We start from the raw sequence: 21199 nt of genomic DNA on the forward strand, positions 1-21199 counted from the left end.
AAGATATTGTTTTTATATTTTTTTATTTTTTTGCCACCTTACCAAATATGGCAAGCTTTTCCCTTATTTTTTACAACCAAATAAAGACTAGCTCAAAATAGGTATATTTTCCCCTAAAATTGCTATATTTCCCCCAGAAATGCCCTGTGTGACATTCTTCATCAAAACAATGACTTAATAGCAGCTGATTTATAAAATTTTATTGACCTACCCTATAGCTGGTAGTCTCTGCTACAGGTATGTACATTGCATGTTAAATGAAATGAAATTGAAAATTTTATAAAAATATATGGTCAAAGTCCATCCTCTGTTGTTGGAATATAATTTTAGGTTTTCCCCCTTTCCTGATTTATCATGCTGTATTTGCCCCTTTGCCTGTCTGTGACTGTTGTGGGTTTGAATCTCAATAAGGGACTTTGGATTCTTTCATGTAAGAAAGCTATCTTACTAGCATACAGAACAAATTGGTGGTTATATTCGGGTGCCAGCTTGTGCTTGAAATAATGTACCGAAGGCACCTGAAATCTTCATCCACTAGTAAAGCTCATGGAAAGTTACTTTAATTTTGCATCATAAAACCCAACCAAAAAAATTATAACAAATTTATGATACAGCACAATAGAATTATTTGAGAAAAAATTTACATTAATTTATAATAGCAATGTTTAAAGTTTAAAAATTTACACCACAATTATGGAACAAAAATCAACATTACAGACATGCAATTTTATTATTGAATAATTATATTCTTAAAAATTTAGATATTACTATGATTATTATCATACTGAATTTATATAGCACTCATTTCATAAATAAAACAGGTTCAAAGGCACTGTACAATCAACATTTAAAAAAAGAATAACCATTAAAAATATAATTTGACATCAAAATTGTATATTTGGAATAACATTACAAATCTGGAGAGGACTTAACTATAGAACTATTTGCTTTAACAAAACTATAATAAAACATGTTATTTGAAAACTTGTTAGATTTGATGGTGTACTCCACTGACAATCTAATCTTCTAGTTCTGCTTCAAAAATTTCCCCCCTTTGTTCAAGAAAAAGACCTGAGATTTTCATGCTGTACTTTTTTCTCTGTGATTTTCTTTTTCTTTCTTCTTCATATAAGAGGCATTAGGTTTTATGGTGAAAAGTGGGATTAAGGTTTGTTTTAATGCTAGTCAATTTGCCAAAGAGCTCCGCAGCGGCAACTAAATCCTAATTTTACGAGAATCTCTGCAAATGACAGGTCGTTAAAACAGCCAATGTAGACCCCAGTAATCATTAGACTGGTCAGACATACTCGTTTGATAGAACGGAGGAAAAATTTACACAAAAAACATTTCTGTTGAAAATAAGATAAGAATTCTCCTATGTTTTATAAGAGAAAAACTGGAAGTTTTGAATAAAGCTAAAGATGGAATTCCAAATAATATTTGTAAATATTAAGCATTTCCACCAGCATTTTAAATGGAGTGGGGTGGGGGCCTTGGGGAGCAGATGGGGGAAGGTGTAAATTCAGAGATTTCTAGGAATTTTTACCACCTCAATTAGAAACATATAACCTGAGTTTTATTTATTGCTTTATTAAAAAAAGTTTGAGATAAATTTAACTATTTGGGTGTAGTATTTTGAAACACTGAAAAATCTGCTCTAATAAATAAAACATTGAAAATTGTTGTCAGTTTTCAATAGATTTCATTGATGTCTTTATTGACTTAAAAATGAAGCCCTGGGTCTATCAGTCTGACAGACACAAACTTTAATTCTTTGATTGTACATTTTGCTATCATTTAAGTAATAAGTTTTGAATATTTTTGTTTAAAAAAAGTCTTAGTAAAATGGTAAACAGGAAATGCGAGACAATGGTACATAATGTACTAAACTCAGTGATGCAAAATGTATTATAAGAAGCTTGTAGGGAAGACTTGGCTTGCCATAAATTACTATGTTGCCTGTTTAAATGAAGTTGTTATTATTATCATTATTATTATTATTATCTGTTATATATAATATCTGCTGAAACTGAACCATTAAATCTAAATAAGTTGTTTATAAAACCTGCAAATTGCATTTTTAATGACCCTTTCCAATCTTAGTACATTAAATATAATTGTCCGTCTTTCAATCTGATCAATTTCAGGAATAATATATATAATTATATATATATTTCATGATATGTACTGACTGTATAGCAAAATAGTGCAGAACATCACCGCAGATGGTATTGAATGTGTCGGCTGCTCTAAGTTTACATGGGTAGATGTTTGGGTTAATTTATTTGTTGCCAGCAGGCTTAGGTTTTAACTTCTTTTTTCAAAGTAAGCTTCACATCTTTTTGACTTTTTTTTGCCACAAGAAGAATTTGATATTAAAATAAATAATAATTAAAAAAAAAAAAGATATTAAATAAGAAAGAAAAAAACTTAAAAAAAACTTAAAAAAAACTTAACAAAACTGATATGTACTGGGTATTTTTCTGATGGAATGTTGCATGCAAAAAGATATTAGTAGTAGTGTCATTACAGGGCATGATTTATGGTAATGAAGGGGGAATCAATGTTCCTAGGAAATTACACGCTCACACCAGGCGACATTTTTTTTTCTTTCTATCCCTTGTTGCCTCTCATTTGTCCGCTGTGTGCCGCAAGAAACTGTAACCGTGCAATTAGTGGACGGCAATGATTCCATTGTCTTGCGAATAACCTCAGTTGGAAATCAAGAAATTAATGGAATTGAACGTTCCACGGCTTTTCTTGAAGCTGTCTACATCTAGAAACACTTCTTTTTTTTTCCACGCTGATGTCTTATTTCGCTGAGGGGCTTTTGTATGATTTCTCCTTTTCTGTTGAATTACACTTCACTGAATTTTTCACTTTTAAGGATCACTATTATATGGCCAATTTTGTGTCATTTTAAATAGAAGTAAGATTTTCTTCATTTTCGCGAAGCTGTACTAAAGGTCTTCAGTAATTTACTCTTAACACTTGAATGGCCTCACTTCAGGGTACAGTTTTAATGCACTCCAAAGATATTTGTCTGATAGGGTTTCCGGTAATTTTCTGCCATCTAATCTTCCTCTCTAAATCTCTCATGATTATATTTTGTGCTTGCTTTGACTATTTTGGGATAGGGGTAGACAGGATTTCCAACAGCAGCTTGCAAATGCCTGATATAATGCATACAGTAGATGGGTACTTTTTTACCTAAATTTTCACAGACTGCAAGTTTTCTGTATGGCAAAGAAAAAAGTCTGTTGCTGTCACTTGATTATTTGAATGATTTAAAACTATATTTCTCCAGTTTAACCGATCAATAAAGATGTGTCTGTGAATAGGAACATAATTTAAAAAGAAAATATCCCAAACCGCCAGTAATTTGACTGGCGGCTGAAATAAAAAACTATAATAAAAAGGCGAAGGGAGAACAAATTAAGTGAAAGTCTAATTTAACACTAGCTTACTCACAAATATTACCTTAGAGTTTGTTCTTTTATTTAAAAAAAAAGAAAAAGAAATTTTGTTGTACTTTTTTTTAAACTGCTAGTTAAGTAAAGATGTGACAGAATGTTGAACATTTGGTATAACATATGAACAAAGAGTAAACTGAATGTATAATTGAACAGGGATGAGTGTTGCAAGAACTGGTCATATCTCTGAGCTTAAGTTAACAGTTAGAGCTCAAATGTCTAAAAAATGTCTTAATAAAAGTGTCTATATTTCAAGTCTACTCAGCATGTTCAGGGCTAATAATTGAAGTTTCCAATGCTGCTTGCTATTATTTAATACAGTTTCTAAGGTTATTTTCAATTTTGTCTTCTTTTTTTTCCAGTCTGACATCGAAGGCGGTGGATAAGATGATAGATACACTGGAGCATGTTGTAACAGCAAATCCTGGTTCACTCAACAATTATCAGTTCGTATATATGAATATTTTTTTTAAATTTTACACCTGCCTGTATCTGCCATTAACAGGATACTTTTACAATGACCTGTTTGAAATTCTATTTTCCAATTAAAGTTAAGTTGTGTTCAGTGCTTAGCTTTTGCAATTTGAGCAACTTGAAACTTTAATTAAATTTGTGGATGTTTTATTATAAAAGCAAAAAACATGTACAGCAGTTTTGTTTAAAGATCATGTAAATGCCACAATAATCCAAAGTAAACCAATGTTACAGACAGCAGTATTATAAAGATACATGTATGATGACTGGTTTGTTTTGCGGTCATTCTGTGTGTCCATCTTTCAAACTGACCGGATAAATTATACAGAAATATTATATAAATCATTGTGCAGTTGTAGAATACATGAAAAATGTGGGGAGAAAGTTATAGATAAGATTCTGTTTCAGCAGATTCAGGTTAGAAGGAAATGAATAAATTCATGTTTTGCTAATGATTCCATATACAATCATCATATAAAACCAAAATATCTTTGAAAAAGATCAGTAAAACAAACAAGAGTTTGTGATAGGTCTGTAAAATATCATGTTACATAAAATCCATTGCAGGATATAACCTTTCATTGTTTTCCATACATCAAGATATTTTTAGGGCCAGGCTAAATGTTTGCTATTATATCTAATGTTTCGAGTGCGAAACTAGAGGGGGATCAGGTGGTCTGCCGGGGATATTAAGTGTTTTTCCGAGATTTTCCGCCAGAACCAAGACACACTTGATATAAATTAAGTATAATTAATCGAGTTATGAAATCTTCTAGGTTACTATTGATTATTACCTCCGTCTAACAGAGGCATGTTTTGTTGGAATAAATTTTAATATCTCTCACTTTTAATATTGGTGTTTTTTGTTCGTTATGAAAACTAAATTGATATTATATGTAACAGGTGTGAAATAGAGGATAGGGAAATATAATAATATGAAATGAATGAATGTTTACTCCTCTTGTAAGTTTTCCTTTGAAAAGATTACAAAGATTGGCTGACAGTATCATGACTAAAGTTATAGAATAATGCTTGAATATAAGTGAAGCTTTGCCATTGGTTGAATTATGAATAAAGCTATAAAGTGAAATTTGAATTTAATTAGCAGAGTTCTGCCATTTGTTTGAGTTTAATTAGTGGAGTTTTGCCATTTGTTTGAGTTTAATTAGTGGAGTTCTGCCAATTAGTGGAGTATCCTACTGGCTGAATTATGAATAAAGCTTTAAACTTATGTTTGAATTTATTCACAAGTAGTGGAGCTTGCAATTAGGTGAAAAATGAATAAAGATTTATTGATTTATATGAATTTAATTTGTCAAACTCTTCAGTTTTGGGAAGTAATGAATAAAGATTACTAATAAATGTAGCCCTGTAATTAGGTGAATAATAAATAAAGGTATAACTGTATTGATGTAATTAGGTGAATAATGAATAAAGGTATAAATGTATCCCTGTAATTGGGTGAATAATGAATTAAGGTATAAATGTATCCCTGTAATTAGGTAAATAATGAATAAAGGTATAAATGTATCCGTGTAATTAGGTAAATAGAAAATAAAGGTATAAATGTATCCGTGTAATTAGGTGAATAATGAATAAAGGTATAAATGTATCCCTGTAATTAGGTAAATAATGAATAAAGGTATAAATGTATCCGTGTAATTAGGTAAATAGAAAATAAAGGTATAAATGTATCCCTGTAATTAGGTAAATAATGAATAAAGGTATAAATGTATCCGTGTAATTAGGTAAATAATGAATAAAGGTATAAATGTATCCGTGTAATTAGGTGAATAATGAATAAAGGTATAAATGTATCCCTGTAATTAGGTAAATAATAAATAAAGGTATAAATGTATCCCTGTTTTTGGGTGAATAATAAATAAAGGTAAAAATGTATCCCTGTTATTGGGTTAATAATAAATAAAGGTATAAATGTATCCCTGTAATTAGGTAAATAATGAATAAAGGTATAAATGTATCCGTGTAATTAGGTAAATAATGAATAAAGGTATAAATGTATCCGTGTAATTAGGTGAATAATGAATAAAGGTATAAATGTATCCGTGTAATTAGGTAAATAGAAAATAAAGGTATAAATGTATCCCTGTAATTAGGTAAATAATGAATAAAGGTATAAATGTATCCATGTAATTAGGTGAATAATGAATAAAGGGTAAAATGTATCCCTGTAATTAGGTAAATAGAAAATAAAGGTATATAATGTATCCCTGTAATTAGGTGAATAATAAATAAAGGTATAACTGTATTGATGTAATTAGGTGAATAATGAATAAAGGTATAAATGTATCCCTGTAATTGGGTGAATAATGAATTAAGGTATAAATGTATCCCTGTAATTAGGTAAATAATGAATAAAGGTATAAATGTATCCCTGTAATAAGGTGAATAATGAATAAAGCTTTATAGCTGGCACACCAGTGCTATCTGATCTTAGTTTTTCACTGTTTGCTATGAAATTTTTCCTGAAAATGATTATATTGAAAGTTGGATAAGTTTATATTTGAGATTAATCAAGGGTGATAAGGGTTAAGTGTTTATAGGGCTACATCAAGCTTAACAGCATAAGTGTTTTAAAACAGAATTGCACTGCATTTTTCATCATAATCATGTAACAATATTCAACCATTTATAATGGGTACCTGTAAATTTGTACATCACTTGTGAGTACCTAGCTAGGGCAGACATGCTCATTTTACTACTTTTATCCTAAAATTTACATAGAATATTTTCAAAGCAGAACAAATTCTTAATAATGAAACACACAAATTAATTGTCAACTGGGTTAGGGTTAATTAAATATTAATTTAGGAAAAAGAAATTAATAGTTTTTCTCCTACTTTCATTTTATATAAGTTGCCTATACATTGTAGTACAGGAACAGTATTTTCATAACATTTTCAATTTGATTTTCATGTTCGTGTAAAAGCATGCATGGAGTTAATTGATTTTTTCTTTGTGGCTCAAATTGAGGTTTGCATGAAAAAAATATGTTATAATTGTTCTATCGACTTTGATAAAGGCGTTATTGCATGCACTACATTCATGATTGTTGATATAATTAAGTTCACGACACTTGATTAAACTGTCAATATTGAGATTTCATGTTCCGATGGTATCTTGAAGCACTCGTGGAAGCAGCGCCATCTACAGTTGTCATTCCTCTGCAGTAATTATCAGCAATTGACAATCGCCCTGGCTTTTCATCCCCCCCCCCCCTTTCCCTGTTATAGATGCGCCTGTGATAAATTCTGCAAATCGTGTAATCAATTGATCGGGACAGAATCTTTGTTAAGGCTCATATGGAAATTTCAAGTCTCTTGTACTGGTAAATTATGGTGGTTTGATCATGAAAAAACATATGTTCTACAACTGTTCTGTAAAGATAGTATAGATAGCTAAGAGCTCAAAAATATAATGTGTTAAAAACATTCTTTTTTGGTCTCAGTCATAGTAAAATACTACTGGGGTCTTGGGGGAATAAACAGATGTAACTGTTGCAGAATGACATACAGCCATTTGTCAGAACTTCCTGCCCGTATGCTACCAATGCAAACCAAAGATACTAGACACATCTGTACAGTCTGATCATGATCTGCACTGTTCAGCCAGTACATACTCTTTCACTGTTTAGTAATTAACTATGTTTGTTATTTGAATTATTTTATAAAATTATGGATTGTTTTGTCAAGATTTATAGACATAAGGATGGTAATGGTTAATATTTTGGTATTCAGATGTCACTTCAACTATTGTATTTGAATTAAAGCAAAACACCTCTGTTACATAAATTATGTTGGTTAAAATTTATGGTGAATGTATCATAGAAGTTGTAAGTCTGTATACACGTAATTGTTTGATGGAAAATTTTTAAGTTGGGCGTCCATGGCAAAGTGGTCAGGTTCATTGACATCAAACCACTAGCCCCTCAATGTTGTGGGTTTGAAACCTGCCAGAGACTTTTGATTCTTTCATGTGAGGAGGCTATCCAGCTTGATAACACAGGGACATCTGTGGTTCTACACATGTGTCCGTTTGTGCATGAAATATTATATGGAGGGGGACTTAAGGTCTTCCTTCACCTGAGTAAAGCTGGAAATTTTAAGTCACCATATGCAATGTGAACAAAAAAAAAATATATTTAATATTATAAAATCAAATTTTAACCTCCCAATGTGTTTACTAGGATTTATTTGGATCAGTCATTTGCAGACTAGCATGATTGTATAGTGATGACTCCCTGGTGTCAGCTGGTGAACTGTTTATAAGTAGTTGTATCATAGTTTACCAAAACACTTGGCAATCTGATTAATACTCGGGAGGGCTACGCCCCCTCGTACAAATCAGATAGCCTCGTGTTTCGGTGCTCTTTCTATTACTTATTCTTAATTTAATGTAGGATAATTCCACAGTACAAATTTAAAGTGTTAAAAGTGAAACAGAAGTAATAAATTCATCAGCAAAGTTCAGCAAAATAAATGTTTTTAAATTTTAAATGCAGTTTAAAATATTAAATAGTAAGGAAAGAAGTTTCAATGGTATTTGAAGGGATTTGAATAACATACACTACAATAGATTATTTTTTCAAAATCCTCACCAGTTTTTTTGTTCTCCAGAAAATGTTAGAAATGAATGTTTCTATTTGTAAATGAAGTGTTACACGGAAATAGCTCAGTCATATATCTTAAATATTCATATAGTAATTGACGTTTCTTGTTATTTTAGACAATAAGTTGAGACAGCCTGATTATATTATGTTTCATTCATAGAATCATTTTTCATTTAAAAGGATTGCCTCCGATTATTTTATGAATTCAGAACCATTCTTGGACCCCATTAAACGCATTAATTCCATATTTCAGAAGTTCATTACAGTGGCTTTTTTCTCGCAGGCCGACAATAATTGACGTATTGAAACTTTATCAAAATGTGCCGCTTCCTGTTTCAATTGGATTACTTTGGATTTCTTCCTCCCATTACAGTTGTGTGATTATTGACGGTGACAATATGAGGCAGACTGACTTATTATACCAAGCACCGTGTCGCGTATGATTTGATCAGACAAGAAAATGTCCAAGAAATAATGGACGAGAAGCGTTCAAACATTAGAACTGATCTGATTTGTTTGGTTGTGTCAGAAGACAAGTGTTTGTTTGGTCTCCCTATACTTATCATAGTTTTACTTTACATTTATATAAAACTATATTTTGTTGTATTTTCTTGATTTAATGATAGAAAATATAAAATAATATTTATCCCAAAAGATGCTGATGAAATACATGTATCTAGAGTTTCAAAAATTTATACATGTATATAAATGATTTGCCTTGGTTTGACTTGGACAAGACTGTTTTTTATGTAATAATATTTTGTTGTACATGTAAATTGATTGAATGATAGAAACAATTGCAAAAAGAAAATTGCTCAATGGAAATTGAGCCTGGCTTCAAGGTTATCTTTGTGTCGAATCTTAGGAATATTGCTGGTCAATGTATATTCTGTGTATATTCTGTGTCCATTTCTAACCAATTAAATACCTGAGATGTGATGTGGACCCTGTTATATGATAAGGTGTTGTGGAAACTTAAAACTCAACTTAGACTGTTGCTTAGCTCAATAGGTAGAGCGTTGCACTGTGAATTGGGCAACCCGGGTTTGTTTCCCGGACTGTGCAGGTCACTTTTGTTCTATGGTCATTTGCACTGTACCTCTGCTCTGGTATGTACAGACGTTTCAGTTCCTTGCGTAAGTGAAGGCAACTAGTACTGGTAAACTGCTTGACAGCTTGCCCAGGAATGATGCGTTGGTTGAACTGTGCTCTGTTGCTGCCATGATCCGGAGTGAAAACTATCAACACCACCACCAAAACCCAAACTATGTAAAAATTATATATATTGAAAGCATATTATATATAATAATAGTCCAAAATAACACAACTTGAGTAAGTTCTCGTGTTATTTTTTTCTCCTATTTGATAGCTAGCTTGTTCTTACTGTGATTCGTTTATCGTGAGCTATTGTAGACATCAGTCTATAAAAGCCGTTCTGTGTTGCCATAAATGTAATTTTGCCTAATTTGAATAAAAGCGAATATTCGTTTTGTAAATCAGTAATGTAGTTATCCACGATTTGACAGTTTGAAATCAATTGCAACCCAAGACGTGAATTTACAGAGGGAGCTGTCAGGCTTAATATTGGCGGAGAAATAGAAGATTAATGAGCATAGGGAGGTGGAGAGAGAGAGGGAGAGAGGGGGGAGGTGTTTTAAGTGTGGTTACAAATCTATGATCTTGTTCTAAGCAAAACCTTTTCCATGAAAATTGTAGACCTATTGTTAGTGTTGTTGTTGATTATTGTGTTGCAATTTTTATTTGGGTTTTACAGAATTTTATTACCAGTGAAAGTTTTATAAAGTCAAGACAATGTAATATGTCCATAATTATGCTTAAAGTGTTTAAATTTTAAAAGCAAATAATGCTTACTAACCTGCTGAAATTCTTAAATGGAATCGTCCAACTTTCATTCATGGAGCTGTCCATTATCAATGATGGGGATATGATGGGTAATAGCTGTAAAGTCGGTGAACGTGCGTATGCATGAAACTTAGACTATAAAATGCAATTACTTTAATTACTTTATATCAACCATTATCAATGATGGGGATATCAACCATTATCAATGATGGGGATATCAACCATTATCAATGATGGGGACATCAACCATTATCAATGATGGGGATATCAACCATTATCAATGATGGGGATATCAACCATTATCAATGATGGGGACATCAACCATTATCAATGATGGGGATATCAACCATTATCAATGATGGGGACATCAACCATTATCAATGATGGGGATATCAACCATTATCAATGATGGGGATATCAACCAGTATCAATGATGGGGATATCAACCATTATCAATGATGGGGATATCAACCATTATCAATGATGGGGATATCAACCATTATCAATGATGGGGACATCAACCATTATCAATGATGGGGATATCAACCATTATCAATGATGGGGATATCAACCATTATCAATGATGGGGGATATCAAGGTTAGTCAGCCAACAGTACATGACATTGTATGGCCAAACTACACTGCAATAAGTCAGAGTCCCCACAGTTACATCATTATTGCATTAAATGGAAAATGACTAAATGCGACTATATTATACAGTAAATGCATATTTACCAGTATTAATTAAAATTTTGGTGACTATTTGATCATTTGATAAATATAAAAATGTAAAATTTTATTTTACAGAGTGAATGGTACAAAGCTGAAGATCAATGTTGATCCTGTTTTAGCTGGGCTGAATGCTACTAAATTTGCTGAACAAGCTCGTAAGTGTGCACTTCATTGTGTTGTGCCATGTTGTAACTGTAAAAGTTTGTTTGTAGGCCCCTGGTAAGTCTATTTTAGAATTTAAGGATACTTTATATTCTGTCTGTAATCAGAAAATTATTCGGCTGTATCTTAGTAACAAAATCGAAAATAGAAGTTGAATATTTTGGAAGGGAATGATTTGTTTCATTTCATTTTAAATTTTATGTACATTAAAAAATAGGGAAATTCTTTACAGATGCAATCATAGGACATTGTATGAAATTGTTGAATGTGATAGTATAGTTTTTGAAATTAATGTACAATATAATTGGCCAGTAAGTAGCTTTACAAGCTTTCTTTTACAAGCACTCTGTCCATTGTTTCATTTCCACATCAAGGTTTAATATGTTGTTGTCAATGGCAATTAACGGCTAAAAGGCTTGATGTTTTTAAGGCGGAATAATCATATACTTTCATCTACCGTCCACTAACCCTAATAGTACACTATAGATATGTTTTTATTCCAGTAATCTGATCACATTACTCCGTTATCAAACAAGGAGACGTCTGTAATTAATGATTTTTTCTTAAGACCCCCAGCCCGCGGGGACTATATGACAAAAAGAATCGTACACTTCAACGTTATTTAGAGCTGTCGTTTTTCCAGAATTGAAACTTAACAATAGATTTATCGTGACGTTTGTGTCCAATGATAAACTAAAAATCCATTTACTTTCGTAGAGAAACGCTGCCCTAATCCGGAAACAGGCTTTTTATCCAGGAAAAAAATAGTTCCCTAATGGAATGAAACCTTTTGATCACCAAAAAACCTTTATACTGTACACTAATACACTAGTTTAGTTATATGAGGGGAAAAATTCTTGACGTCTAAATAACCAAAACAAGTAGAGAAAAATGACAGGCTGATAGTAATGATGTATTTAAGTGAACTTTTTGATCTTTTCAGAAAAACAAGAGGTTGTTGACTAGTTAAATGTTGAATAATTTGTTGTTGTCAAAGCAATCATAAGCCATTATTATATATTTAGTTTACAGTTACTCTTACATTTCTTTGCCCAATGTTTTCATTTATTAACCCTAATTTTTGATAGTTAGAGGACAATAAACATTTATTGATTATACTTCAAGACACATTAAAGAAGTTTTGAAAGTAGTCCATAAAATGGGCCAGTTACAGCAGGCGCCAAGTTTCAAAGCACGATCATTTCAAATTGAAAATTCCAATCTGCACATATTTTTCTTTTTTTTGGATCAAATCTTGAAAACCTTTCAATCAATAAAATATTTGTCATTCTTGTATTATTAAGAAGATAAAAATTAATATAATAGGAACATTTTTTATTTTGTAATGGCATCTTCTGTAGACATTTCACAGGATGAGAAAAAATCTGCAGCCTGACCTGGACCTGTACACGTAACCTTAGGAATACAGTTTTGCCATTCTACCGGCTGAGCTATCCAGCCGCTGCTCCCCTAAAAGGTGAACAGATCTGGACTGTCACAGACACAAAACATAAATCTATCAACCTTAATTTAGTATAATGGACTTGTTTCTCAGAGTATTGGGATAAATCCATTGTTATACCCCCATAAAAGAAGTTTAGGGGGTATATAGGAGTTGGCTTGTCAGTCCGTCCGTCTGTCAGTCCACATCATGGTTTCCGGACAACAACAAGAGTTTGGAATGAGGAATTGTGTATATAGCAAACTTGATATATAGCAAGCTTACAAGAAGATACCAGATGGTATTGCATTTGGACCTCCTGTGATCAAGATCAAGGTCACTGTTTCTAAAAATAGAAAAATGGTTTCCAGACATTAACCAGAGTAAAATTGGAGTGAGATTTTGTAATCAAACTTGGTTTATAGCAATTTTAAACGAAACTTAAAATAGAAAAATGGTTTCCGCACACTAACTAGAGTTAGGAATAAGATATTGTAATCAAACTTGGTGTATAGCAAGCTTATATGAAGACCCTAGTTGGTATTACATTTGGACCCCCTAGGGTTAAGGTCACTGTTACTTGAGATAGAAAAATGGTTTCCAAACAAAAACTAGAGTTAGGAATGAGATATTGTAATCAAACTTGGTCTATAGCAAGTTTATATGAAGATCCTGTTTGGGATTGCAATTAATTGAAATAATTCTCTGTACACAGTTGATACTTATTATAGGTTGATTTCAAATTTTTCTTCAGGCCACTTATTTATCAAAAAGTCAAAGTTGCTGGTGGGGGTATTAATCACTTTTTGTGAAAGCTAGGTCACAATATCAAAATGTAAAATTGAGGCACCAACAGTATAATCATTATGGTCAGTGAGGCTGCACAAGTTCATGATGGTCTAGTTAATACTGACAGTATAATTATAATGTCTGACCTTATTATTGCAAGTGCTTGAAGAATTTATAGAAATATAGCTTCAGAAACATCACAGAAAAGAGCAGAATTTGAATTATGTCATGCATGCAAAATTTTAGTGACAATTTTGCATGTTATGTGTTCAATATTTGCATTTTTATTGAAAATGAGGGAAAATTGAACAAGTTCCATTATTTTGCATGTAATATCTAAGTTTAGTCATGTTTTAAATTCGTGAACTGTCAGTAGATATGTCAGATTTTCCTCAAGCTTTTGCCCTACCCCGCCTCCCCCAACCCCATCACACAGAAAAAAGGTTATATCAAAGTAATAAGATGGGTCCATCCCTCTTTGCAACAGAATATTTCTTTTCCATTATCATTTTAGGTGTTTAATGCACATGCATTATAATATATGCATTTGATATGAACTTATTCATTGTCTTTTTTTTAAATTATAGCCCTTGAATAGAAAAAAATTTGATATTTTAGTGATTAAAAGTTTATTTTACATTGTTACATTGAATACCTTAAAATGATAATGGGAAAGAATTCTTTTGTCACAAGCATTATCAGGATTTAAAGTTTGTAAAACCCCTTGTGGCTGACAGGTTGACGCATCATCAGAATTGCAGCCACTGTTTATACCTGCATGATCGTAATAGGCAACTTAATGGTTCGATTTACTGAAGTCTATGCATGTCTAAAATAGCTCAACAACTGGTGAGGTGGTTTTGACTCCTGGTGTTGCTACAAGTTTGTAACACCCAAGGTTAGTCAAAATCATCTTTACTGTTACGGTGCCATATGGCCTGTGTTGGACAGCACCTAAAAACTGTATAAATAAATTCCTAAAACTGAAGGTCTCCAGATGAATGAACAACACATGTTCAAAAATTCTAATGTAAGAAAAAATCTACGAATAAGGGTTTATAGAATGTACTGTAAATAATTATAATCCATATAACACTTAATAATTATGTTAATATATAACTGAACTTATTATTTTCTTCACCATATTTTTCATATTTTGACACTTTTAAAATTTTTCATGTGCTCTATAAATGCATCTTGTTCTGCACTATTTTATTTGTTTACACAATGACAAGTTTTTATAAAAATACATATACATGTGTATATCGTGAGGCAAGCTGCGTAATAATACTGCTAGTAAATTCTCTCTTTAAAGAAACGTCATCATTCACAGATTTTCTAACCAGTAACATATGTAGTAGGAAAGTCTTTAGTTTTTGAAGAAAATTGACAAAAGATTTTGTTAAAAGGAACATAATCAGTCAATGTTCTAGAATATAATTGATGCGTGCGGCTCGATGTTTCCGGAGCTTTAGAGAATGTTTCAAAGAAGGTTTTTAGCGTCGTTAAAATCTGATTGGCATAGAGAAATCACTGAATAATCTGCAGCGGAAACTCTGATAGTGCGACCTCAACGGGAAATCGGCAGGAAAGAAGATTTTCTATCTTACGATCCTCTTTTGACATTTTTTTCGCTTTTGTTCTACGGCAACAAAAAATAAGCTATGAGAAAATGTTTAGTATAAAGATAATACTTTTGTATGGCCGCATTAGAAGATATTGATTGTTTAATGCATTTTCTACCATTAACATCTATTTAAGCTAAAAGGAAACATAATTACGATAGATTTTCAGAATCCCCTTAGCTTAATTAAGCAAAAAAAATCAACGTAAAGAAAAGTCGGGTGATTTTTTCTTCTTTTTTTTTTCTATAAGAAAAAAAATCCCAACAATATTAAAGTTTTTGGACAGAAAAAGACATTATCAGGTTGTATGGCCAATATATTCCAATATATTCCAGGAATTAAGCCTGATAAAGTAAGAAAGATTAGGAGTTAAGAATGAGAGATGTGTATGATAAATGTTTGTGGACTTAGAGATAAAATATTATGGCACTTACCAGTACACACCGTATTACCGGCGGCAGTGATGGCAGATCACTGCAGTGATGGCAGATATCTGAAAATTACCGATCGGTACAGGTAGGTTATAAATTTGGTTGGTTTAATTATATTACACAAATACGGCCCATATCATTGCTATAAAACTATTGTCCATTGAATGGAGATACTGTAAGGTAATTTTGGACTCGCTTTTTCCTGTTTTACGACTATTTTGAGCAGGTTAAAAGTGAAAGCCTGGAAAAAATCCGTGAAAATGTCTGTTTTCTGTTCAAAATATCTCAAGTTTTAAGTAAATGGCAGGATTTCCTGTTATCAATATAGACGTTCATCCATTGGGTTCACGCAAGCCAAATATCTACCCCGTGAGTCTTTTCTTGAAAGTTTTACAGACGTTCAATCTTGTCCGGTCGAAGAAAAATTGCTGCCGTTGTAGGCAGATACATATTATAAATGCTGCCGTCGATGGCAGAAATAACACGAAAGTGGCTAACATTCTGACAGAAAATCAAGTTCAATCTTTTATCAATTCCGCTTTTCTTTGCGTCCTTTTAGTCGGAATTGAGACGTTAAACTATCATTTCTAATATTTTCTCAAGATAGAAAAGTTATTGATGCGGTGTGTGCATCGAAAAAAGCTTTTTAGCAACATGCAGTTACAATACAAAAAGTGATGATTTAGTACGACAAAATTTCACTATAAATAGAGAAATGAACATGAAAAACTTCATTTTTCTATATTCATGCATGTGTGCTTGATCTGTTCATATGAATTGAAAGGTCAAAAAAGAGAAAAAGAATATAACAAATAAAAAAATTCTAGTTTTTTTCCTATAAATACAGGATTTATTTTCATCTTGTGATATGAATCATCGAAAGGTTCATCTTTATAAGTTGTCATGGTTACAACTAAAATGAATGAAAAAATATATAGTTAAATGGGAGCACGTGATGTTAGAACTGTTTTTAATAGTTTAGCATAGTCAATGTAATTCAAAGGCAAACTACAATTAACGCTATTACAAACATGAAAATTTAAAGAAATGAATTCACGTTGTCGTGTTTTTCAAGAACTTGATAATATAGGAAAATATTTGAACTGTGAATAATATTATCTTTCCATTTTACATTAACATACATTGTTTTATGATACACTGATGCCAGTTGCGAGGTTAATAGTCTCCCCTTTATTACATCAATTTAATAATTTATAATCTGCGCCGATTAAGTAAATTTCAGCCTTTATTTGTCATAAAGCGATGAACATTATTACCTCGAGAAAATAATGTCATATGCTAGCAAATGAATATCCACTTACAGAAGTTACTTGCTGTAATATGCAATTGGCGTTATGTCTTAAAAAGGGAGTGCGCTGCTAAACTTAAGATACATATAGTATATATTGTATGCATGTAACTGACAGACACAACAGATCAAGCACACATGCATGAATATAGAAAAATGAAGTCTTTCATGTTCATTTCTCTATTCATAGTGAAATTTTGTGGTACTAAATCATAACTTTTTGTATTGTAACTGCATGTTGCTAATAAGCTTTTTTTCGATGCACATACCGCATTAATGAAAAAAAATCAAAAAATCTACAAAGCAGCAATTTTTCATCAAAATTATATGTGAGGCCATGTTTTAACATGGAAAACGCGTTTTTGGGTAATTTCGTTTTTTTTCCATCATTTTCTTTTAACCCATTACCAGATATATACGCCTTTCTACGCCTTTTTCATCCCCCCTTCCTTTTTTGCTTTCTCAAATGGTGAAAAATGCCTTATTTAGGCCCCAAACACTTGTTTTTGTTTGATAAATGTTGTTTAAAAAAATGACCACTTTTTCGGCGCGGCCCCCCCACCCCCATCCAAAAGATACATCAGGGGGTTGCCAGAAGGGGGATGGGCCCCCTTCTGTTTGGGGGGTTAGAAGGGGGCTGAGTCCCCCTCATCGCCAAGAAAATTTTGGACTTGTTGGAGGCTAAAATGGCCCCAGGTCGATCATAAGGTAACGTGTAACCAATGCTGAAAAGCCTTTGACTCTATCTCAATCCATTGAGAAGTGGCAGCACTTTGAAATCAATTTAATGGAAAAAATCAACGCAAAATAATGATTTTTGGCAATTTTGAGATGTCCCCTAGTTGCTATGGTAACAGGAAATTTCAGACTGAACATGTTGTTACAAAGTCAATGGTCCAGTCAACATTTGTGCCAAGTTTGATTAGTATTGAAGCAGTTTTTATAGTTTTATAGCAACTTGAACTTGTAACGGGAGACCTTTCAATGAAAACAGCCATTTTTCACAAGATGCTCATGGGGTAATGGGTTAATAACTTTTCTATCTTGAGAAAATATTAGAAATGATAGTTTAACGTCTCAATTCTGACTAAAAGGACGCAAAGAAAAGAGGAATTGATAAAAGATTGAACTTGATTTTCTGTCAGAATGTTAGCCACTTTCATGGTATTTCTGCCATCGATGGCAGCATTTATAATATGTATCTGCCTACAACGGCAGCATTTTTTCTTCGACCGGACAAGATTGAGCGTCTGTAAAACTTTCAAGAAAAGACTCACGGGGTAGATATTTGGCTTGCGTGACCCCAATGGATGAACGTCTATATTGATAACAGGAAATCCTGCCATTTACTTAAAACTTGAGATATTTTGAACAGAAAACAGACATTTTCACGGATTTTTCTAAGGCTTTCACTTTTAACCTGCTCAAAATAGTCTGAAAACAGGAAAAAACGAGTCCAAAATTACCTTACAGTATCTCCATTCAATGAACAATAGTTTTATAGCAATGAAATGGGCCGTATTTGTGTGATATAATTAAACCAACCAAATTTATAAGCTACCTGTATCGATCGGTAATTTTCAGATATCTGCCATCACTGCAGTGATCTGCCATCACTGCCGCCGGTAATACGGTGTGCAGTATTAGTTAAAAATAAATTATTACAGATGTGTTTACATTTTAATGGGAATATCTGAATGTAATTACTATATCAACATTTGACAACAAAGCTGACTTATGTTATTGATGAGATGTAAAAGTTATAATGGTGTTACAATAAAAGAACTACCGGTATATATATTTTCCAGAGGCACATAATTAAAGATTATAACAGTATCTAGAAAGATTTATTTGAACCTAAAAAGGAGATTTTTTTAACGGGCTTGCCTCCAGATTTATTCGTCAATTTTCAAAATAAGAAAAATGTGTTCATTTGCGATGGTCATTATTTATATTGGTAGATAGAGAGGAAATAGACTAAGTTATTTTAGTACATTTAAAGCTCTGCCTCCAGATCAGACAAAATATTTCAAGAAAATCAAACTTGAGAAAAATGTACATGTACTAAAATTTTAAGAAAAGAAGAAAGATTCAAGATTCAAGAAATAACTTATATGTTATATGCAATTAATGATCAAGTTTTCATTATTTATCACCATATATCAATTGCTGTACTGCATGACTAACACAGTAAGGCCTATTTTTGCATATTTTTAATTTACATGGATTGTGCCATTTGCAATGTGTAAAATAATTTTTGTTCACTTTGTCAAGATTGATTTTTTCTTTAAATTTTTATCGTTTTTTTTATGTTTGTTTCAGCAGCACAAATCTGATTAAATTCATTTTTAAATCAGTTTTTAGATATTTAGCTGAATTTTAATATGCACTTTATTTCATGTTGATACATTTATTTAAACTCAAGTTATAAGTATTTAAGTGCGTCAAAAGAAACACACTTTTATTTATTTTTCTGCGATGTCGATTATATTGTGACGTCACACCAATTGTTTTCTATCAGGTTCGTGCCTTTGCTATATATATTGAGAGAAATAAAGAAACCTGATGTTCTTTGGTAGAAGATCGGGAAAAAAAAAATTTAGTTCCTGAATAAGGACCTTTTAGTATTGTCTTGGAGTTTTCTGTAGAAGGGGTGAAGCAAGTCTCCACAGTAAGCAAGTCCAAAAGTGCAGCAAGTCTAGAAGCACAGCAAGTCCAAAATCATAGCAAGTCTACAGTTGTAGCAAGTCCAAAAGCACGGCAAGTCCAAAAGCGCAGCAAGTCCAAAAATGCAGCAAGTCCAAAAGCGCAGCAAGTCCAAAAGCGCAGCAAGTCCAAAAGCGCAGCAGGTCAAGAAGCGCAACAAGTCCTGAAGAGTAGCAAGTTCAAAGATACCAGAAAGACATAAGTCCATCCGTCAAGCAAGTTCCTTACGTTCTTAAGACATAGTCACCTTAAGTAGTGGACCCACAAAGACTAACGTCTGAGACACTTCACAAAATATTTTTCTTTTTAATACATTTTCAAAATTTTCATAATTTAGCAGGAGTCTGGGACATGCTGCTTTAAATATGTACATGTATTTATATACATGTATGCGGCCAATTAAGTGATTATGAAGAGTTTTCCAGACCAGACCTTGTCCAGTCAGACAGTCCTTCATATTTGTGCTGTCTAACCAACCTCTATAGTGTTTCCCACTTGATTTATGACAATTCATTTCACTACTCATGTACTATTTCATTTTGAAAGCTATAATCTGTGTTATTAATTTCATCAAGATAATTAAGGGTTAAAGACAACCAATTTAAAATATTTTTATTATCCTTAACATACAAATATAGGTGGGAATCATACCATTGATCTCTTTAATTATGAACTTTAGGTGTACCATATTAATTACTTTAAGCTCAGTGTTTGGGTAGGATTTCAGACTGGGTCAGAGTCATTGAGACTAAGGTCAAGGTCATTTAAGCTAAATATAGATTTTCATGCTTTTTGCTACAGCTGAGGTATAGCAATCTTGTAATGTTGAAATATAAAACTCAGCCTGTTTATTGTGACAATATTTTACATTCAGGCAGATTGTAAGCTTCTATTGACAACTTCAGTTACTGCCATGATGAATCGAGTTCCATTACCGGGTTTTAGATGCATTTACAAAACTTAAGTGTAGATTTATTTGTCTGAAAACTGGTTTTATAAGGTGCAAAGACATACTAGTCATGTGTTCAATGTTATATAACATACAATATCTCAAAAAAGAAAACAATTTTAGGAAGTTGTAACATTAAGTTAAAACTTATATGTGAAGTATACGTAAGATTTAATTACTTACCTATATCAAAAGCTATGACAGTAGAAAAATCTGAACATAATATGATAAAGTAGCAAATTTTGTATTAAAAAAAAGAGCCAAAAGACTGTGTGCAAATAAAGAAATCTATCGATTGCCAAGTCACTTATTTTAATACTTGCTCATACTTGCTCTTATATTGCTTGATTATTAAATTAAATAACAAACATTATTTTCTTTGTTTAAAAAATCAAGCAGGACTTTTAAGGTTAAATACTGGTAGGCACGCTTAGTTGACATTTTTTTGGAAGGAATATGTTCTCAGATTTTGATACCATTGCAAAGCAATTTGTCATACATTGACAACAGATTGCCTGCATGTGTGAAATTTCAGAGGCAAACATCTCCGGAGACCCTCAGATGTAATTTGAGAGCAGATTTATGGCGCAAAAATTCATTAAGTGGAAAGTAAGT

The 21199-nt window shown here is 32.2% G+C and overlaps 1 protein-coding gene across 3 annotated transcripts in view; it reads left to right on the forward strand.

The window, feature by feature from the left end:
* LOC132720954 (receptor-type tyrosine-protein phosphatase N2-like) overlaps positions 1 to 21199 on the forward strand; it is a 147727-nt gene that overhangs the window by 22931 nt on the left and 103597 nt on the right. For all 3 annotated transcript variants that reach the window (XM_060705200.1, XM_060705202.1, XM_060705201.1), the window contains exons 8-9: positions 3836 to 3919; positions 11248 to 11327. In XM_060705200.1, coding sequence (XP_060561183.1) covers positions 3836 to 3919; positions 11248 to 11327 — 164 coding nt within the window. The remainder of the gene's footprint in view (positions 1 to 3835; positions 3920 to 11247; positions 11328 to 21199) is intronic.

This window comes from Ruditapes philippinarum, unplaced genomic scaffold (genome assembly GCF_026571515.1).
Source record: "Ruditapes philippinarum isolate M1 unplaced genomic scaffold, ASM2657151v2 ctg145_1_1_1_1, whole genome shotgun sequence".
NCBI lineage: Eukaryota > Metazoa > Mollusca > Bivalvia > Venerida > Veneridae > Ruditapes > Ruditapes philippinarum.